Raw genomic sequence first — 14,663 nt, 5'->3', positions numbered from 1 at the left:
CCCTTATATCCTCTCCAGCAGAAAGATCAACAATTTTCTAAATGAGCACTGCTCCTCAGCCTGGCCCTGAGCAACTGTTGAAAGTACAGACCCCTGATAACTCTACCAGGGGGAAATCATCTGTTTTAAGCCACCTGAGGTACAGGGCCTATTTTCTGCTGCAGTATAACCTAGTTCCTGAACACTCCCTAAGGTAAACCCACAGTTGATGAGAATGGATGACTCCACCTTCTCTCCATCTTCACACAGCACTAAGTCAACGCTAAGCAGTCAAAACAGGGCCCTTGCAGACCTGCTCAGAGGCCTGTTCATTTGCAAGAGCCTGATCATGCACACCATTCCCAGGCTCCTCCTCATCAGCCTCTCATCTTAACACTGCAAAAACCAGGACTGTGCTAAGGCACAAAAAACTTTTGAGAAAGGAATACAGTGAGGCCATATCTGAGCTGGGAAAACATTCTTCTCACTATCTGCCTAGTGGTGCAGAGAATCTGGGGCAGGATTTAATCATTGGTGACTATTAGAAGATTCAAAATAACAGCACAAATGCACTGCAAAAAGAGCCTTAAATAGAGAAGAATTTTTAGACTTACGCTTTGAGCTTCCTTTAGGTTAAGTCTTATCTTTGGTCTAAAGACAGTTTTGGTTTTTCTTCTAGATTCAAATACTCCTCTTTTGAAGATCATCACCGCCATCTGCCTCCAACAGAAAAATCATGTATGAAGTAACAATGGGACATCCTTCTTCACTACTGATATTAAGTACCTAATCAACTGCGGAGTGCAGTAAATTTCTTTTATTTCATGAAATTTTTATACCTTTATTGTGGCCTCTCTAAAATATCTTCTGGATTCTTCCTGTGACTGTGAGGAACTCATTAATTCCAGTTGCCTTAACTCATCAATTTTAGCTAATCCACGCCGAGCAAATGCCTGTGTGCGATGAAAACAAATTCAATTCATAATAAGTTAGAACACAGTGATTAAAAATGTATAAAGATAATGTTTTGTTGTCCTAGACATTTGATTTAATCTGTAAATTAAACTGCAGGCTGCTGCTAACTCCTGGTAACACAGTCTATCATTTCCTTTAAGCACCACTAAACTCTACAGGTCTGAACTTATAAACTTTCACACAGGCCAACTTTATGAATCATGAAGTCCAAAAAAGCTAAAATAAAGGTAAAACAGTACTTTCAGATTTTTACTTCTGTGGCATTACTTACAGACACACACACACACACACACACACACACAACCACTCGGGTGCTCTTCTCAAATCCTAACCTTCCTATTACAGCGTACTATATACTCTCTTCAACTGTTCACATTGTCCACTATATTGTGAGGTCCTTAAAAGATCTCATCCATTTTTGTACCCCAATACCTAGCATGCAGAATATTTATTACTCAGAATAAATATCTGAGGAAGGAAAGGTAGAAAGAAAGCAGTCTTATCTAATCATGTCATCACTTTTATAATTCTCTAGAGATAATAACAAGAGTTTAAACAAGATATTAGAGTTCAATAACAAGCATTCATGTCACTTATTTTAACATTTCTTTGAAATATTTTATTCATAATTTATAATTTTTAATGACTAAAACCAATTGGATATTAACATGCATGAAGGGTTAAATTCTCCAAGTAGGAAGAATCCCAACAGCAATCAAATGATCAAAACTCCACAAATGCTTCATTACCTAATAATCTTAGCAGCTACAGAACAAAATGTGCCACCCCTGGTATACTAAATATAACTATACATGTATGATGAGTAGTTTCTAGAATGTACCCTGGGCTATTAAAATCCCCCACGAGGGTTGAATTAGCCTATTCCTCTGCCCAGGAGCCACTGCCTTCCAATGCTTCAGAATTAGTCCAGACAGGAAAAACTAAAGTAAAGAAACCTTCAGTAAGGCTATATGATTTATTTGTGGTTGTGAACAGAATACAAGCAGGTATTTGTGCAGCTGTGAAGGCTGTGTCCCGGCACAAGACTCCCAGGCTGAGCTGTTGAGTAAGGGCTGAATCTACCCAGCACCCTATTGGCCAGAGGCAGAGTCCTATTCCAGTTTTCACCACGATCTGGCCCAGGGACCAACTCAATACCATATGCTAAAGACAAAGTGACCTCCCTCCCCCCACAGTGCTGGGAATGGAACCCACGGCCTCAAGAGTGCTAGGCGAGCACTCCACCACCAGCCACACCCCCTATTTGATGTACACAGAGATACTGCACAAGCCAATGGAAGCCCCAGTCGACACAAGTTGTATTTCAAATACAAGAAAAAACAGAATGTAATAACTGGCTGGAAGCAGAGAAGCAGCAAGATACATGTAAAATAGGTGGTACAGAATACAAAACTAAACAGGGAATGGCTTACATGGTGAACAAAATAAGGAACGAAAGATAACAGATATTATTTTCAGAAGACAAGTGAAGAAGACAGAAGTTAATTGAGTGTAAAGGAAAGAGCAGAAAGTCCCGCAGGAAATCAACAGAATGGAATGGCCAGGCAGATATCTTCAAATAAAGGCTGGAACTTTTGTCCTGACTTCATTTCAATTCTTTGGTTGTTTTTGTCTTGTTTTGCTTTCTTGAGGGCAACCAAAGAAGAAAATGCTGAACAAGCTGTATTTCTAATGTCGGAACCACCAGAATTTAAGTGACATACCTCCCCATGAACACCCACTTGGCAGTCATAGTAACACTGGCAGACAGCGGTGTAAAGAGTAGTTCTCCATGTCAAGTACCTGACAGACAGGAGCGGGACTGAGGACTCCATACACATGCTGGCCCACAGCAGGTACTCTAAGGCCTGAAAAACGAAGGGCACAAGTGAATTTATTCTCATGTTAATGAAGATTTTGCTGAATATCATCAAATTCTAAGTTGTGAGAACAAGTCTGACTACTTAAAAAATGAGCAGTGAGTCAAGAGAAAACAAATATTGTAAAATAATTCCAAGAAGTCAAGATCTCAAGGTAGCCATTTTAGAACATCCTTCTTGGCTCCTAAAGTCACCCTGTGTATTCAGGTCATTTTTATTAAAATTTATCAAGAGCCAACATTAGTCCAGGAGTTCCCTCCAAGGATACAATTGTTATTAGCTGACCTGGAACCAGGACATTATTCCGGAATAGGAGGGTAGGATAAAAAGGAAAGGATAGGATCCAGTGGTGCTTAGTAGAAACAGATTAAGATCAAATAAATCTAGGTTCCAGTCCCAATTTTGCCTCTCTTGACAACACAGCAGAGCTATTATGGAGAAAGAGATGATGACATGCTGGTCTGGTATTTGGCACGTTGTCAGCATCCTGTAAATGGTACCTAATACCAGCACTAAAGGTAAAATTTAAAACAAAATGGTGGGAGAAGGATCACAAGGCTGTTGCTCTGTCCATAGACACATACATAACGGCTTCTCCTGCTCTTCTTGCTAAATGGCTTTTCCCCACAAATCCATTGGTTACTTCTTTTTTGACATTTTTTTCCACAAGCCCTAGACAGGGAAATACTATGACTATTTCAATCTTTACCCTTTCTTCAAAATATTCCAAGAGCTCAAAGGTTTACCAAATTATATTGCTTTTCACTTGATCTAATATAAGAAAGGAAAATTGGTCTCTTCTCCACATAATATTATAAGAAATATTACTGGGGTGAAAATAAGAATCTATGAGTTAAATGTGCTAGAATCTCAAATTCTAAATTCTACCCATGGATATTCCAGCCCTCATCAAGGCCTCCCTGGACTATTCGATACCTCCCCCTTTTCTTTCCTCTCACCACCTGCCTTCTTACACACTTTTTTCTACGCCTTCACCTCCACCAGGATTATCTTTCTAAAACATAAATGAGGGTGTGTCACTCTTATGCTAAAAACACTTGAATGTCTCCCTGTTGCCCACATGACAAAGTGCAAACCCCTTACTAGGACATGCATAGTCCCTACCTTTCTTTTCCCATTACTCTTGACCTTGCATCCTATACTTAAAGCTGGTCCAAAGGTTTTTCGTGATCTCTATTCACAATGTTCTCTCCTTCACCTGCCCTGTAAGACTAAGCTAAAACACTTTCTCCACCACTAGCAGTGTTACCTTGGACAGTTTACTTAAACTCGTGTGCCTCAGGTTCTTAGTCTGCAAACCAGGGTAACAGTAACTATTTCACAGAGTTCTTTGAGAATTAAATGAGTTAACACAGGTTAAGTGCTTAGACAATCACTGGCACATGGGAATGTTAGCTTTAGTGATAAAAAGAAAAAGGAGAAAGGAGGCTGAGGAGGGTAGAGTAGAAGAGAGATAGTTGTTGAAGACTTTTCTAATGTTCCTAGAAATAACCATTGCCTCATTTCCATCTCTACTGTAATTGTGTTAAAGTGTATATATATCATCCACATATATTTTATACACATATATACAGGTTAATTATCCCTGATCCAAAATGCTGGGAGCAGAATTGTTTTGGATTTTGAATTTCTTCTCATTTTTTAATATATGCATTATAATAATGACATATTTTGAGGATGGGACCCAAATCTAAACACAAAATTCATTTATGTGTCATATACACTGTACACAACACAGAGTCTGAAGGTAATTTCATATACTATATTTAGTGCATCTAAATATATATATATATTTTTTCTTTCTTTTCTATTTTAAATCTACATTACATTTTTTCCCCCCTGGGTCATGGATCACTGTATTTTTAGTCTTTTTTTTTTTTTATTGTATACAAATGGGGTACATGTTGTTTCTCTATTTGTACATAGAGTCAAGGCATACATTTGTGTAATCATACGTTTACATAGGGCAATGATTTTTTTTTCCTTCCCCCCCACCCCTCCCACCCCTCTTTTCCCTCTATATAGTCCTTCTTTCCTTCATTCTTACCGCTCTCCTTATCCCTAACCCTAAACCTAACCCTAAACCTAATGCTAACCCCTCCCACCCCCCATTATATGTCCTCATCCGCTTATCAGCGAGATCATTCGTCCTTTAGTTTTTTGAGATTGGCTTATCTCACTTACCATGATATTCTCCAATTTCATCCATTTGCCTACAAATGCCATAATTTTATCATTCTTCATTGCAGAGTAATATTCCATTGTATATATATGCCACAGTTTCTTTATCCATTCATCAACTGAAGGGCATCTAGGTTGGTTCCACAATCTGGCTATGGTGAATTGAGCAGCTATGAACATTGATGTGGCTGTATCTCTGGAGTATGCTGATTTTAAGTCCTTTGGGTATAGGCCAAGGAGTGGGATAGCTGGGTCAAATGGTGTTTCCATTCCAAGCTTTCTGAGGAATCTCCACACTGCTTTCCAGAGTGGCTGCACTAATTTGCAACCCCACCAGCAATGTATGAGTGTTCCTTTTTCACCACATCCTCGCCAACACCTATTGTTGCTTGTATTCTTGATAATCGCCATTCTAATTGGGGTGAGATGAAATCTTAGGGTAGTTTTGATTTGCATTTCCCTTATTACTAGGGATGTTGAACATTTTTTCATATATCTGTTGATTACTTGTATATCTTCTTCTGTGAAGTGTCTGTTCATTTCCTTAGCCCATTTGTTGATTGGATTATTTGATTTCTTGGTGTAGAGTTTTTTGAGTTCTTTATAGATTCTGGAAATTAGCGCTCTATCTGAGGTATGGTTGGCAAAGATATTCTCCCACTCTGTAGGCTCTCTCTTCACATTGCTGATAGTTTCCTTTGCTGAGAGAAAGCTTTTTAGTTTGAATCTATCCCGGTTGTTGATTCTTGCTTTTATTTCTTGTGCTATGGGAGTCCTGTTAAGGAAGTCTGATCCTAAGCCAACAAGTTGAAGATTTGGACCTACTTTTTCTTCTATAAGATGCAGGGTCTCTGGTCTGATTCTGAGGTCCTTGATCCATTTTGAATTGAGTTTTGTGTAGGGTGAGAGATAGGGGTTTAATTTCATTCTATTGCATATGGTTTTCCAGTTTTCCCAGCACCATTTGTTGAAGAGGCTATCTTTTCTCCATTGCATATTTTTGGAACCTTTGTCTAGTATGAGAAAATTGTATTTATTTGGGTTTGTGTCCATGTCCTCTATTCTGTACCATTGATCTACCTGTCTATTTTGGTACCAATACCATGCCGTTTTTGTTACTATTGCTTTGTAGTAGAGTTGAAGATCTGGTATTGCAATACCCCCTGCTTCGTTCTTGCTACTGAGGATTGCTTTAGCTATTCTAGGTTTTTTATTCTTCCAGAGAATTTCATAATTGCTTGCTCTATTTCTGCAAGGTACATCATTGGGATTTTAATTGGAATTGCATTGAATCTGTATAGCACTTTAGGTAGTATAGCCATTTTGACAATATTAATTCTGCCTATCCAGGAACATGGGAGATCTTTCCATCTTCTAAGGTTTTCTTTAATTTCTTTCTTTAGTGTTCTGTAGATCTCATTGTAGAGGTCTTTCACCTCTTTTGTGAGATTAATTCCCATGTATTTTATTTTTTTCGATGCTATTGTGAATGGGGTAGTTTTCGTAATTTCTCTTTCTGAAGATTCATCACTTATGTATAAAAATGCATTGGATTTATGAGCATTGATCTTGTAACCTGCTACTTTACTGAATTCACTTATGAGTTCTAAAAGTTTTCTGGTGGAATTTCCAGGTTCCTCTAAATATATAATCATGTCATCAGCGAACAGGGATAGTTTGAGTTCTTCTTTTCCTATTCATATCCCTTTAATTTCTTTGGTTTGTCTGATTGCTCTGGCTAGAGTCTCAAGGACGATGTTGAACAGAAGTAGTGAAAGAGGGCATCCCTGCCTTGTTCCAGTTTTTAGGGGGAACACTTTCAGTTTTTCACCATTTAGAATGATATAAGCCATGGGCTTAGCGTAGATGGCCTTTATAATGTTAAGGAATGTTCCCACTACCCCAATTCATCTAAATATATTTGACCCATCAAATGTGAAATTTTCCACTTGTGGCATCATGTTGGTTCTCAGAAAGTTTCAAATTTAGAAGCATTTTGGGTTTTGGATTTTCATATTAGGGATGTTTGTCTGAATCACACATCACATCCAATTGCATTAACATTACATGTGTTACTCCAAAATTAAACTGTGATCTCTTTGAGAACTGGAACAGTGCCTTATTTACTTTTGTATCAACAATACCTGGAATAGGGCCAGGTACATAGCAGATATTCACAAGAATTATTAAATAAATTCAATAAAAAACCTCAAAGTCAACAGAACCAGTCACAGGAGAGCTAAGAAGTATCCCAGATTCTTGAATAATGACAATAAATTTGTACAACAGGATAAAGCCCCTCTTCCAGAAACAAATTAGGCCTTCAATAATTGAGGAGAATCGTGTTAGCCACAAGATGGCACTGCAGCCTCATTTATATCAATTTATATTATTCGAGGAAAATAACAGTGAAGCAATTTCAAAGTGGATTTGAAGTCTGTGCACTGGTGTGTGGAATAAGTTGACAATTATTGTTCAAGTCAAATACTTCACCAAACTATTTCAGGATTATAGTCAAATGAAACAGAAATCAAGAGGTTGGGTTTTTTTGTATTTTTCTTTTTAGAATGAATCGATTCTACTGCATTCTTTAATGTTTGCCAAGTACTGTATACTACGGTTTGTTTTAAATGCCAGAAGAGAAATGAGATTATTCTATAAACAAAAAGTAAAGTTGTCATATGTATTTAGGGAAAGGGGTTTTAGTCATATAAACCTGTATTCCTTGTATTCCTCTGTATTCCTTAAGCTTACGTTAGTGACCTGCCTCTGCACTAAACTGGGTACTAACTGGGGAAAAGCCCCAGGTTAGTCCAAGTCTTCAGGATTTCTTTAGGAATTCAGGGTAATATAAAAAAATATATCAACCTTCCACACAGCTCCTCCACTTGAGTAGGTAAACCTAACAGGAAGGATCATCACAGGAATCAATTTAGCAAACAGACATGCATTATTTGAATGGTGTTGAATATTAGTGCAGAGTGACATTGATTCTGGCCTCAGCGAATCCCTAACTAGATGTGTGACCTTGAGCAAATTAAGCTTTTTATTAAATTAAGATGGAGGTCATAACAACTTCTTTCTCAAAATGGCGATCTGAGGATTAGATAACTCGTGCAAGTGCTCAGTGTAGCATACCAGATGAAAGGCACTCATTCAACAGATGATGATGACGGTGGTGGTAGGGTGGTGGTGGTGATAGTGCCCGCCTAATTAGAGTATGGTATTACTATGAAGGCAAAGCCTTCACAAAGTACCTAGTGTGGAGTATGGACTTGGTAATAACAGAGGGTAACCATAATGCCTAGACACATAAATAGAAATTTAAATTGCTCTGGAAGGACACTAAGAACAGCCTTGTCTATTTCTCCTTCTGTCTTAGGCTATAAAAGACTTAAATTCTAAATTCACTACAGAATCAGTGTCCCTGAGACTAGGAGGTCTCAGATGTGATAGGACCTCAAAGGGTTTGACTCCATTAAGTAGACCCATAAAGCCCATTTATAGCCTCAGCCCAGGAATCAATTTAGCAACTGGGGGCATAGGAATTTCTGGGTAAAAATTATTAATTTCCTTGAAACCTGCTATATTTAACTGAAAGAATTTCATCCCAACTGTATAACCACTCCCCACCCCCAAATTCTCGCATGTCTCACTTCCCCCACTCCCATCCTACAAGTCTGGGACCATACACCTATCCTCCTTCTCCACTTATTTTGCCAGATACAAAATCAAGTTACATGAGGGAGAGAGGAAATGTCTTACATAGGTTATAAATAAGAAATTATTTTAAGATGACTATCACATTAAATTAAAATTCTCCCAACGTTAACAAGTACAAACACTAACAGTCAAATGTTGGCACAGATGCCTCTGCCCCTTCAAAGTTTTGGCAAGCAAACACTGTAGCAGACCAAACGATGATGGTTTCTGTGAAGCAGTATTTGTTGCTACAGCAAGTGTAACTGGAGAGTACAAATTCTTTTCAGGAACTCAACTGGAACTAAATGTAGAATTGCTGGAATAATCTGTGGGCCAAATTTATATTATATGTGGGACAGTCTTCCCTCAATTTAATTCACACTCAAAATGCTGGCCCAGAGTTTGTTCAAGTGACTGTCAGTAATAAAGTTCTTAACACAAGGAACAATACGGAAAGAGAACATATAGTTAATGTTATCTATTGAGCATGCAAATATCTTACTTCCATTTTTATTCTTTAAGTTTTTTTTTTTTTTTTTTTTGGTGCTGGGGATACAAGGCAAGCACTCTACCGACTGAGCTATCTCCCCAGCCCCTCTTTAAGTGTTTTTAACTTTTAAGATACTCGTCTGTTTTGAGGAAATAAGGAAAAAAATGGTATCTCTCCTGAGTGTCAGAATATTCAGGATAAGCTTTCACAAGCAATAAAGAAAAATAAAACAGTAATGTTTCAGACAGCAACAGCAACTCCAGCAGGGTCTCCATGGGAGTATAATCGCCCTTCCTGGCCTACATTCCAATGACTGGAAAATTAATGCAGAAAATAAATATGTCTCCTGCAGACAAAAGTGCTACCAACCTTGCAGGGAAGTCAACAGAAGTGTCAGCAACTTCCTCAAGCTAAAACTGAGCAGTAAGAACTGGTAAGTGAGAATCTTATTATCTTATTATAAAGTCCCCTTACCCTCCCGTGGGCTTTTGTTCACTCGAATAGCATGTGGGCAATAAGTAAAAGTCCAAGAACTACATAATATATAGAGAGTGGCCATAGTTTATCATCTAAACCAGGACATTTATAAGATTGAACAAGGGACTATTAATAATTACTTCAGGACTAGCATAAATAGGACTGTCCTAGGCAAGCCAGAGAGGATGGTCCCCTGGTTCAATATCAAGCATGACAAGTAAGACTATCTAGCAGACAGGGTCACTAGAGAACACCTATCAATTTTCCGAATTCCCTTTCTTTTCATTAATACTCTATTGTCCACATTTTTACATGATTACTATAAAAGTAAAACAAAGACCAATAAAACTATAAGACATATATATTCACTAAATTTTGTTAATTATTTGTTTAACATTCCATATATGGTATAATGAAAGCCTTAAGAAAACATAGGAAGTAAAGGGGAAATACTTCATCAGTACATTTCATACCTTGGAGGACTGACCCAGGATCATCAGTTTCCTGCAAATGGTATAAATATAAATGGTACCTAGGTGGGAGGGAAAAAAAGAATGTTAACGTATGATGGAAACTGTACATTCCAACTTCTGGGGTTTAATAAGTCTATAGTACCAAAAAGAAGCAATCACATGAGCAAATCTGAAATGGTAGAGTTAATGATCATTGTAATTTTTCTTGTCACTTGTAGACAAATCATGAAAATAACTAATATGGCCATATTTAAAATATCTCAACACAGGAATCTTTTAGTCTCATTTTAAAGGCAATTTAAGTTTTGAAATATATTGAACAAAAGAATAGTAGCATAAATAATGTACACTGTGCTTTTATTAATTCATATAAAATGTTAGTGTTTCCCATGGTTTCCTTATGATTGAAAAACTAAAGATTTATCTCCAAATAAGATTAGGATGCATATTTAATCAACATGGCACAATACTCAACAAGGGAGCTCATAACAATTTAAAAATCATAACATATAACATATTCATTTGCAGTCTCATAGAACAGTTACCCATTCTAAAGATATGTCCTATAAACAGTCTAATGAAAAACATCATTAAAGTATGATTTTGCATCAGGCCACCAGAAGAGAAGGGTTGGAAAGAGGAGGGGGAACGTCACCATACATTCTTCTGTACATAAAGGCCAAAGGCCATGGTCATGCTATAAACATGCCCAAAAGATGGCAACATGTTCAAAAAGGCAGGCAGTTATGACGAGTAGTTTAAATATTTTCTTTAAAAATCTGGTCTAAAATTCATAACCGTCAAAATTCAGCCATTAGGAATCCTATGTTCGTGTTTAAATTTTAAGTTTCTGAGAAAACAGCATCTGCTCCAAAACATATTCCTTGATTAAAACACACCTGTAAGTAGAACAAACATTAACTACATGAATCAGTAGCAAATATACTGAATAAAATTCAAATACTTATATTACCTCAAACTTCATAAAGGATGCAACTGATCCTAACATTCAAGGACTCAGTATCTGAATGTGGCTGTGCCCATGACAGGTATATATTTATTTTACTTCAAATCCCCTGTGAAAGAAACTACTCGGCTAGGAACAGCTCAAGCCCAATACAATTATCTCAATTTGGCTTTGTTGACCAATAATTTCGGTTTTTCTAAGGAAGGGACCCATCCACCCCATGCCCGCAACCCAACCAGCCCCACCCAAGACCAGTCATTCTACTTTTAATCTTTAAAAATAAAACTATATAATTGTTTTCCTTTCTAGGAAAAAAAAAAAGTCATCATGTAGGGTTAGGTTCAGGAAACACATGCCTCCCCTCAAAACATGTGATCCAGGTGTAAGCTGGGAGCCTGAATAAACACGTCAGTCAGGAGAAACAGGGGAATTTAAGAAGGCCTAAGGAGCTTGCCCTCCAAGAATGACAAGGGCCCTCTGTATCTCCAGCCCCAATGACTGCTGACTATAACTGAATCCTTCTTTGATAATTCAGGATCTTGGCACAGCTCACAAATTCTCATGGCAGAAACCAGAAGGAGTAAATGATAGAGCATAGAAAAGAGATCTTTATGATCTCGGGGTATCTCTGGAAGTTGGTTTTGTTTTGTTCTGCACCAAATCCCTAAAATGAGTTTATTGCCTGATCCTGTGACTCCTTTTCACCAAAAACACTATGAAAATAATCTGAGTCCAAATTAGTTGGATTCACGTTAGTTGAGAATTAAGATATTACCCAAGATTCATACACCTCCTTAAATTTCATAAACAATCAAGATCTTAAGAAACCAAGGCTATGTATGTATAATAGTTGATTAAAAGTAAACAGTAACTTGTCTCAGTAAAAAGGTTATCAAAATGTGTTTGACCTTTTCAGTTAAACATATTTTTGACTACTTAAATTCCAAACTGTCAAAACTTCAAGGTCTATGCACTTGCCAGTCCCCTAGTTGGAACAGCCTTCCCCCAAATATCAAGTAGTTTACTCCCTAAATTCCTTCAGGCCTTCAACTATTGCCTCGGGGAGGCCTCCCCTGACCATGTTATTTAAAATTATAGCCCTGTCTTCACTCACACCCATCTTAACCTTTATTTTTCTCTATAGTACTCATCACCATCTAACACTATTTAGTTTTGATTTATCATTTTCCTGCAGTAGAGAGGTAGGGCAAACCAAGTGCCCATCCCTAGGGTATATGAATACCTGGAATACAATTCAGCAGGGAGAATTCACAAATTGGATTTCCATATAGGAATCTGGCTAGATTGTAAAACCATAGCAGGGGGCAAAATTGAGGAAACAGAATAGTCTAGACCACAATACTACAAGTATAAATAAAAATCACACTAAGGAAAGGATATAAGAGATACAGAAATCATTGAATCTTCTTTTTAAAGGTTTTCAGGGGTTTGTTTGTATATGTCTGATCTGATCTTAAAAGGACTGAAGACAGGGACTCATGTCACCTTACCTCTCAAGCAGGCCAATGACAGGTACCTTTGGAACCCTGGACCACTGCTCCTGCTTCATGCCCCTGCCAAGATCTGAGTATTTTGGTAGAGAGATAGCAGTGGCAAATAAGGGAGCCATGGATCCTCTTGAGGGTGATTAGGTACAAAAGCTTATGGGGTCAAAAAAATGTGATCCACATTGGCCTCATCTCTGGGGGTAAATGTGAAGTATAATTTCAATCAAAATGTCAAAACATGACTTGGGATGGGTGAAGAAGGAAGAGGCTAGGAGATAGACTTTCAGTTGCCATGAATGAGGGAAAATCCAATATAGTTTCTTCAGAGTTATTTTGTCCAAGTCTTACACACATCAAACATACTGTCACTGTTATTTTTCATTTAAGAATATATTACACAGCAGCACACACACACACACACACACACACACAGAGTTCAGAGAATAATATAGTAAGCCACCCAATGTAACTTTAGAGAAAAACAAATGTTACATTTTTATAGCTAAGATTCACTTCTTTACACACAAATGTAATGTACGTATATGTGTGTGCTTTCTCAGAGTTCCTCACTAATAAACAATTAGGGACAGGAGTTGCTATGCAAAAGGTCAAAACTACTGGCCAAGGTCTTTGAAGAGAGTACCAACAAGGGTTGATGGTTACAATCACTCTAACCTGCTGTGGCCACTTGATCTCTCCCCCACTTAGATCTTACACTTGCCCAATTATTAACTGTGGTTCCTGCTTTTGATATGCACAAAACTGATTATCTCCTCAGTCTCTGACCCTTCCTTCAGTGGAAAACCTACAGACATGTGTTATAAGTTCTTATTTATGAGGACAGACTAAAATGTAATTCAAATGATTAAAAAAAAAAAAAACCCACAACCATCATATCACAAAATGCATGTTTTAAATCACAAGGCAACCAAGTTACTATCAAACCCGGCATTTAAATAACTTTCTGAGAGAAGAAATGGAAAATAAAACATATTGGCACATACCATTGAAGATAATCCAACAAAGGTGCTCCTGCGGCAAAGCCACCTGCATGATGAGCCTTAAGGAGAACAAGATAGACAGACACTGGTTCACAGATTCTTTATTCTTCATGTTTAGATCAGCATCACAGATCAGCCGGTAGTTGCAAATATTTTTGGCACTCAAAGCATGAAACTGAAATATATGGAAAATATAAAGAATATAAATAAGGTTTACACAACCCAGGAAAGCATTTCTCAAAATGTAAAAAACCAATATGAAAAACTAATATGGAAACAATTAGGCTTAACTAGTTTAATGTATTACTATAGGAAGAAATGTTTCTTTAAAACCTCCATTTAATTAAGCTTTCCTATTCAAATCAAAAGGAAAAAAAGTACAAAAATTATACTATCAAAAATATGGAATTAGGGCTGGGGTTGTGGTTCAGTGGCAGAGCGCTTGCCTAGCATGTGTGAGGCACTGGGTTCAATCCTCAGCCCCACATTAAAATCAAAATAAATAAAATTAAATTTAAAAAAGAATTGTTAAAAATGTGGAATTAAATCAATTTTTGTAAACTCACCCAATGGCATTATTACCCACCAATTCAGACATGACTGTTCACACAATCCATTCAGCAAATGTTGATTGTGCACTTTTTTGTCACACTTCGCTGGGCAAGAGGGACTCAAAGATGAGAAAGAAAAAGCCCCTGCTCTTGGCAGAGAAAAAGTGTTTCCAGCACATGCAACATTAGGGATGCTTAAAGAAACTGCAGTGGTCACTGAATTCAATGTCCTTTGTGAGTTTTGATAGAAAGGTTTATGATAAGAGTCGAGACTATAGGGATGGCTCCAGCTCAGAACACAGTAAGTTCCATGTCATTTCAAAGAATTTGGACTTTTGCCCAAGGACAAAGTCAAAAGGCAGTGAAATAAAGTGATTCCATTTATCCTTTGGAAATTAATTCTGACAAGTGTGAAAATGAATTGCAGAGAGTGGAGGTGAGAGCTACATACAGACAGG

At 37.5% G+C, this 14,663-nt stretch overlaps 1 protein-coding gene across 1 annotated transcript in view; it reads right to left on the bottom strand.

Moving 5' to 3' along the window:
• Positions 1-14,663, bottom strand: part of Cfap54 (cilia and flagella associated protein 54) — a 315,326-nt gene that overhangs the window by 288,802 nt on the left and 11,861 nt on the right. Inside the window, exons 4-8 of the mRNA XM_047551199.1 lie at positions 13,658-13,829; positions 10,179-10,237; positions 2,679-2,822; positions 819-932; positions 594-695 (exon numbers count right to left, since the gene is read on the bottom strand). Of these exons, the coding sequence (XP_047407155.1) occupies positions 594-695; positions 819-932; positions 2,679-2,822; positions 10,179-10,237; positions 13,658-13,829 (591 nt within the window). The remainder of the gene's footprint in view (positions 1-593; positions 696-818; positions 933-2,678; positions 2,823-10,178; positions 10,238-13,657; positions 13,830-14,663) is intronic.

The sequence above is a fragment of the Sciurus carolinensis genome, chromosome 4 (genome assembly GCF_902686445.1).
Source record: "Sciurus carolinensis chromosome 4, mSciCar1.2, whole genome shotgun sequence".
In the NCBI taxonomy this organism is placed as follows: domain Eukaryota; kingdom Metazoa; phylum Chordata; class Mammalia; order Rodentia; family Sciuridae; genus Sciurus; species Sciurus carolinensis.
Note: the sequence above shows the minus strand (reverse complement) of the source record. Positions and strands in the feature narration are given on the sequence as shown.